At 39.7% G+C, this 7784-nt stretch overlaps 1 protein-coding gene across 1 annotated transcript; it reads left to right on the top strand.

Moving 5' to 3' along the window:
• Positions 1-6167: 6167 nt before the first annotated feature.
• LOC140827294 (uncharacterized) lies at positions 6168-7262 on the top strand. The gene has a single exon (XM_073189946.1). The coding sequence runs from the start codon at positions 6168-6170 to the stop codon at positions 7260-7262; it is 1095 nt and encodes a 364-aa protein (XP_073046047.1).
• Positions 7263-7784: the final 522 nt, after the last annotated feature.

The raw sequence follows: 7784 nt of genomic DNA on the forward strand, positions 1-7784 counted from the left end.
GTTAGTGGCTTAGCAATGCAAGAAAAATCTTTTATAAAGCGCCTATAGAACCCTGGATGGCCTAGAAAACTACGCACTCCTCTGATGTTTGTTGGGGATGGGAGAATTTCAATTATTTCAATTTTTGCCTTATCAACCTCAATCCCAGTTTCTGAAATTTTGTGCCCCAACACAATTCCCTCTCTCACCATGAAATTGCATTTTTCCCAATTTAAAACCAAATTTGACTCCTCACATCTCTCCAAGACTTTAGACAGGTTAATCAAACATGTATCAAATGAAGAGCCAAAAACAGAAAAATCATCCATGAATATTTCAATAAAATCCTCGATCATGTCTTGAAAAATTGCCATCATGCAGCGTTTGAAAGTTGCTGGTGCGTTACATGGACCGAATGGCATTCGTTTATATGCAAATGTTCCGTAAGGCATATAAATGTGGTTTTCTCTTGATCTTCAGGGTCAATGGGAATTTGCATATAACCCAAATAACCATCCAGGAAACAGTAGAAAAAATGTCTAGCTAACCTTTCCAACATTTGATCAATAAACAGGAGGGGGAAGTGGTCTTTACGGGTGGCGTCATTAAGCTTTCTATAAACAATGCAAACACGCCACCCTGTAACAGTTCTAGTAGGAATTAATTCGTTGTTCTCATTCTTTACGACAGTGATCCCACCTTTTTTCTGAACAACTTGGACTGGACTTACCCACCTACTATCAGAAATCGTGTATATAATACCTGCGTCAAGTAGCTTTATCACCTCTTTCTTGACCACCTCTTGCATAGCTGGGTTTAGACGCCTTTGAGGTTGGGTAGATGTCTTGTGGCCGGCCTCCATCAGGATTTTGTGCATGCACATAGATGAAGTGATCCCCTTGATGTCTGCATTACTCCAACCTATGGCTTTGATATTTTTCCTCAGAACTCGCAACAGCTTTTCTTCCTCCATCCTGTCAAAGTAGAGGAAACTATCACTGGCAATTTATCGTTATCAAGCAAAAATAGATATTTCAAGTGAGAACGAAGAGGTTTCATCTCTAGGATTGGGGCTTCTTCAATGGATGATTTTAAAGGTCTTGGGACATACCCAAGCTCCCCAATTCTAGAGTTTACCGTTTTTGAAATCGGTCTGCCTGCTTCCAGATAATGAATACATTCGTCAAACTCTTGTGGGCATGAATGGGTCAAACAACCCGCCAAAGGATCCTCACAAATTAATCCCTGCAATCCATACTCAACAAACTCGTCAGTAGCATCAATTCTAAAATAATTAGATGTATCATTGGGGTATTTGATGGATTGAAAAACATTGAATATCACACTCCCATCATTCAGTCTTAAAACTAGCTCACCCTTATGGACATCTGTCAAAGCCCTTCCAGTGGCTAAGAATGGTCTCCTTAAAATAAAAGGAATCTCTCCATCATCTTCTATGTCTAACACAAAAAAAAATCAATCGGAAAAATGAATTTATCAACTTTTACCAACACATTCTCTGCAACTCCCTTAGGGTATTTAATAGATCTATCAGCAAATTGTAGGGAAATTGTTGTTGGCTTCAATTCACCTATTTTCAGCTTCTCAAAGCATGAGTACGGCATCAAGTTAATGCTTGCACCTAAGTCACATAAAGCTTTACTAAAAAATGAAGTTCCTATGGTACAAGGAATAGAGAAGCTACCCGGGTCCTTAGCTTTTGGAGGCAAATTATTTTGTAAAATTGCAGAACATTCCTCCGAAAAATTTATTGTCTCAAAATCCACCAGTTTCCTCTTGTTTGATAGAATTTCTTTAAGAAATTTTGCATAGGAGGGCATTTGAGCTAAAGCTTCTGCAAGCGGGATATTTATGTGCATCTTTTTTAAAATCTCAAGGAATTTTGAAAATTGAGTATCCAGTTGCAGTTGCTATACCCTTTGTGGAAACGGAAGCGAATTAATATCAATAGTGGGATTCGAAATTAGAGACTTACCTTTCTCCTTTTCGTCCTCAGACCTTTTTTTGGATGATCCCTTTTCTTTCACATCTCCTTCAACATCAACTACTTCTTGCTTTATGGGAGATGTCACCGTGACTGCATTGAAACCTTTCGGATTCTTTTTCGTGTCACTAGGTAGTGAACCCGGGGCTCGTGTAGCCATTTGCGTCGCCAACTGGCCTAGTTGAGTTTCTACCATTTGCATCATGGCATCATGATTTTGCCATCTCATCTCATTCTCGGCTATGTACTTGGCGAGCTTATCCTCAAGATTTGACTTGCTATCTTGTGTGTGAGAACCCGAAAATTTCGACCGAAGCAAATCAAGTAAGTAATATAAAAATTATTTAAAATGAGTTCAGTAATTTTTGTTTTTACTAAACAACTGGAATAATAACTTAAATCTCATCAAATTTAACTCGAGAAAGTAGATTCTAAGCTCGAGGATTAGCTCAACAGGAGGCCAAGCTGCAACTAACTGCATTCATCGAAGAGTTTTCACGAGAGGAGTAAAACCCCAGCTCAAGGACGCAAACTTCCAGCTCGAAGAAGTTCAACCAAGCTTGTCCTAACAAGACCACAAATGGAGCTAAAAGGTGAGCTAAAAGCCTTGGACAAATTAAAGATGCAAGAGATGACTTTTGAGTAAACCAAAAAGGGTAGCTAAGGGAAAGACAACATTATGGTGTAAGAAATGACCCTTTATATGATCAAGGTGTCTCATGGGAATTATCAAGACAATAATTGTCTTCCTTGGAGCTCAAGTGATCGACCAAGGGGTAAATAAAGGGGCACAATTTGATCTATAAATACTAGACTACATGCATGAGAAATGATACCAAAATCTAAGCCAAAGTCTCGGCCACCTCCCCTCATCCTTCCAAAATTTTCGGCCCTCCCCTCACTATCCAAGTCTCGGCCGAAATATTAGAGGAAAGAAGAAAAATTCGTTCGTGCGTTACAGTGTGGAAATACTGTGTCGAAGTGCTGCCCAATCAAAGATAGAAAGTATTGGAGTTACGCCAAAGTGCTGTCAAATTTTCGCAAGGGAACTTCGTTTAAGAAAAGTGTAAGTGGGCTTTTGTTAATTAGTTTCTTTCTAATTTGAAACTTGTATAACGTATGGTGCCATGCATATATATTCGAAAATTTCATGATATGCATGTCTATTATTTTCGAAAATTTGGATTATTATAATTTGAAATTTCGATCGATTATATGTTTCTTTTCGCACTTCGATGTTCTTGGTTCCGCTGTGTCAGTATGAAATTCTGAAATCTGAAACTCTGATAAAATCTGTCTGGAAATGTTTGAATTCTGTTTGCACTGTTACGACTCAAATTGAAATGGGACGAGAATTGTAGTTCTGTTCTGGCCCCCATTGGTGGGTATAAAACCATGTTCTGGCCTCACCCCTTAGAGGACTAACATATTGGGGACAATTTGACCATGGAAATGAGATGAGTAACAGTGTTCTGTCTGTTCTGATATGTTCTGTTCCGAATTGAAATGATCTGTATTGCTTCTGTTTTGTTCTGAATCATTTAATAAGTTCTGTCCCTTATTCGATTCGTTTCCGTTGTGCCAAGTTAAGAATGTTAGTTTTGAAAGTATGTTAAAGAAATGTTTTAAAGAATTAAGTTCTATATGTATCTTTGGAATCGATCGACCCCCACTTACTGAGTGTTTCCCAAAACACTCACCCCTTACAAATTTCAGATAAGAATGAGGAACAACTGAATGAGGAAGAGCAAGATGCTTTCTGGGGTTGGTGAATCAGAGATCAAGATCAGAATTCAACATTTACTTTTCTTTCGTTTCCGCTATTAGAAACTCTGATGTATTTTATTCCTTTGTCATTGTAAGACAATATTTCATTTATGAAAAAGACTGGTTTGATTTGATACGAGGCTTTATTGTTTTCAATTTAATTGTTAAACAATGCCGGATGTCACCGATGCTTCGGACTCGGGGCGTGACATTTAAGTGGTATCAGAGCCGCCAGGTTCATAACCCCGCTGGGATTTTGACAGACAAAATTTGACAAAGTCAAATTTTGGCAAAAGCCTAGTGCATCCCAATCTGAAACCAACCTTCATCTGTTCCCTAAAATTTTCGAACAGCTTCCAAAAATCTATCCCTTCAATTGTTCCGAAAATATTCAGCGTCAAAAATTTCCACGACAACTTTATTATTTGTGCCTTTCTATCTTTGATGAGAATCTGATATTTTACCTCCATTTATTCTAGGAAATGGATGCTCCCCGTACTCGTGCCCAGGCTTCCCTACGCATGCGTAAGCTCACTATAGACAATCAGAAGAGGGAAATTGCAACGTTGAAGGCGCAACTCACCAAGGAGAAATTGGAAAAGCAAGAGCTTACTGAGATCAGGATTATGCTGGAGTCGGACATGCAGCGACTCACACATCACTTGGATGTGGCGGAGAGCCAAATGATGCAGACACCGACTAATGCAACTCGTTTTGCGCGCTTGGTGGCACTCAACATGGATCTACTCGAGAGGATAGAGATAGAGAAGGATCACGCTGCTCAGGCTCGTCAGCGTCAGGACCAGTTTATTGCAAAGCAAGAGCGCTACATCTCAAGGATCCACGCCACTATGGACGGACTGCAGGATCAGAACAACTATTTACATCTGGTGGCAGAAAACATGGCAGAGGAGGAAGTGGTACCCATGGAAGTATTTGTGGACGACAGCGACAGCGACAGCGGAGAGTTGTTCGACTAGATTAGCATTATATTAAAGTATCTGAATTGTAATAAATTGTAACTGAGAAAAATATTATGTGTACCAACTTATTTTGAGACTTTCTATCAACTTATATTATTGCATGTTAAAAAAAAAAAAAAAAATTTGATAAGTATCTTATCTATAAAATGTTTTTTTTATCTTTATAGGAACAACATGGACCTCCAAAAAGTCATAAATGAACTTCAGAGTCAACTTCGAGAAAAGGAGTCAGAAATTAAATCACTAAAAGAAAAAAATGATAAGCTCGAGAGAGATAACTACCAATTGGATGGAAACAATATATGTATAGGGGAAGACCTTCGGGAAGCCAGAGTTGAGGAAAAGAAATTACGCGATGATGTCAGACGATACGCTGCTTATCATCTAGAGTCGGAACGACAGCATGAGATCACCTAACAAGAGCTGAAAAAGGCGCAAGATAGGATTCTTACGCTCCAAATCCGAAGTGATGGCCTTCTCAGTATTCAACATCGTCTTGAGGAAAAGATTGGAGAACAAGAAATCGATGAGAAAGTAAGCCAATCAACAATACAAGAACTGCAAGCCCAAGTGAACAACCTTGATCACCACAATACGCAACTGCAGAATTACATCGAGCATCTACAAAATGAGATGGTCAACATGGAAGAACTCATGGAGCAAATGGAAGAAAATCCAATAGAAGAAGAAGAAGAAATTAACGAGGCGGTAGGAGACGGCGAAGTAGTAGATGAATAGGGAGAAAGGAATTCTAGAATAAATTTTGATTGTATCTGGGATTATTTAATTTAGTCGTTGGTTGTATGCAAAATCTTTTTCAATATTAATGAAATTATTTCTTTGATTAAATTTTATGGCAAACAAATTAATTAAAAAATACGTGTTTATAGGAAATGGCAGGCAGACCACCCCGAAACAACCGTAACGCTCGAGACGCCAACCAAAACAATAATCCACCACCACCGCCACCACCCAGAGTGAACCTTAGTCAAGAGGATATGATGGCAATAGCAACTATCGTCGCGGCAACATTACAAGGATTTGTGAATCCACTGGCCAATGCCATCCAATCACCCCAAGAACCTCAACCTCGTGGGATCAAGTATCACTACGAATCTCTGAGGAGGAATCGAGTTCCAACTTTTGATGGGAACCTAGACCCTGAAGTCAGTCACAAATGGCTCAAGAACGTGGAAACACAACTACAATTGCTAGAAATACCGGAAGAATTAAAAGTAGAAGTCGTAACCCCGTTTTTGGAAGATTGAGCTAGGAAATGGTGGGAAACTGTGTCGCTACCTTTAGCTGAAGTAGAAGATATCACATGGCCAATTTTCAAGAGGGAATTCCTGAAACAGTACTATCCGGCCGAGTTTCGTCTACAAAAGTTGAATGAGTTTGAGAATTTCAGACAGTCACCAGATATGACGGTAATGGAGTACACGTCAAAATTCAACGATTTGGGAACTTACGTCCCGACAATCATGTCAGATGAGACGTTAAAAATGCACCGTTTCAAGAAGGGACTCAACAGTCGAATTCAGTCGGCACTGGCAGTGTACAAACCAAGCAGCTTTGCAGACTTGATGGGCGCTGCAATGAGCGCAGAAACCGATATCAAGCGACGTGAAGAAGAAAACAAGAACAAGAGACCGATGAACAATCAATCCACACAGAATAATCTCAAGTTCAAGAAACCAAATTATTCAGGAGGGTCCTTCAAGGGAAGTTCTGGCAGGACTGGTAACACCGAAGGAAAATGGTGTGATACATGTCGTCAAAAACATATTGGAGAATGTTATCGGAAGACAGGCGCTTGTTTCAAGTGCGGGAAGGTGGGCCATAGAATTAAAGACTGTCTAGACAACAAGGACAAAGGGCCGGGGCCCAATAAAAAACATGAAAACAAGACAAATGCTCGGGTTTATGCCATAACCCAAGAGGAAGCCGATAATAGCAACGAAGTTGTGGCAGGTACCATCTTACTCAATAAAATGCCTGCATATGCTTTGTTTGATTGTGCTGCCACCCATTCGTTTGTGTCTAGAAGATATGCTAAGAAGCTTAAACTTGAGCATGATATTCTTAGTGAACCGTTAAGAGTAGCAACACCGGCTAGTAAAATAATCGAAACTCACAAAGTATATCGAAACTGTAAAATTTGTATCGGCAAACAAATTTTTGAAGTAGAATTGATTCAACTCAATATGGTGGAGTTTGACATCATTCTTGGAATGGACTGGTTAGCTAAGAACCATGCCATAGTAGACTGTCAGAAGAAAGAAATTAGACTTCAAACTCCAGCAAAGAGGGAAGTTGTATATCAAGGGAAATCCAAAGAAAGAAAATCTCTGCTATCTGCCTCGCAAGCCTGGAAGGCCATAAAGGGAGGAGAAGAGATTTATCTGGCAGTAATTAATGAAGCCAAAGAGGAAGAAGTCCCAAAATTGGAAGATATTCCAATTGTTCAAGAATTTCCAGAAGTTTTTCCCGAAAATTACCAGGAGAGATACCCGATAGAGAAATAGAATTTGAAATCAACTTGGTCCCTGATGCTGTACCAATCTCTAAGGCACCATACCGAATGGCTCCAGCTGAATTGATGGAGTTAAAGGAGCAACTCCAAGAATTGCTGGACAAGAAGCAGATTCGTCCTAGTGCATCTCCGTGGGGAGCCCCAGTGCTTTTTGTAAAGAAAAAGGACGGAATCATGAGGCTATGTATCGACTACCGGGAGCTAAACAAGATCACCATAAAGAATAAGTACCCACTCCCGAGAATAGATGATCTTTTCGATCAGCTAAAAGGAGCTAAAGTTTTCTCAAAACTTGATCTCAGATCAGGTTACCATCAGTTAAAAGTCAAAGCAGAAGATATCCCTAAGACTGCTTTTAGGACAAGGTATGGGCACTACGAATTCACGGTAATGCCGTTTGGTCTAACCAATGCTCCTGCAGCATTCATGGATCTTATGAACCGAGTATTCAAACCGTATCTCGATAAGTTCGTGGTAGTATTCATAGATGACATCTTGGTGTACTCACCAAGTG

The sequence above is a fragment of the Primulina eburnea genome, chromosome 3, assembly GCF_022965805.1.
Source record: "Primulina eburnea isolate SZY01 chromosome 3, ASM2296580v1, whole genome shotgun sequence".
Classification (NCBI taxonomy): Eukaryota; Viridiplantae; Streptophyta; class Magnoliopsida; order Lamiales; family Gesneriaceae; genus Primulina; species Primulina eburnea.

Excerpts from the sequence above, each read along its gene's own strand:
- LOC140827294 (XM_073189946.1), top strand. The coding sequence starts at position 6,168 with ATGGAGTACACGTCAAAATTCAACGATTTGGGAACTTACGTCCCGACA.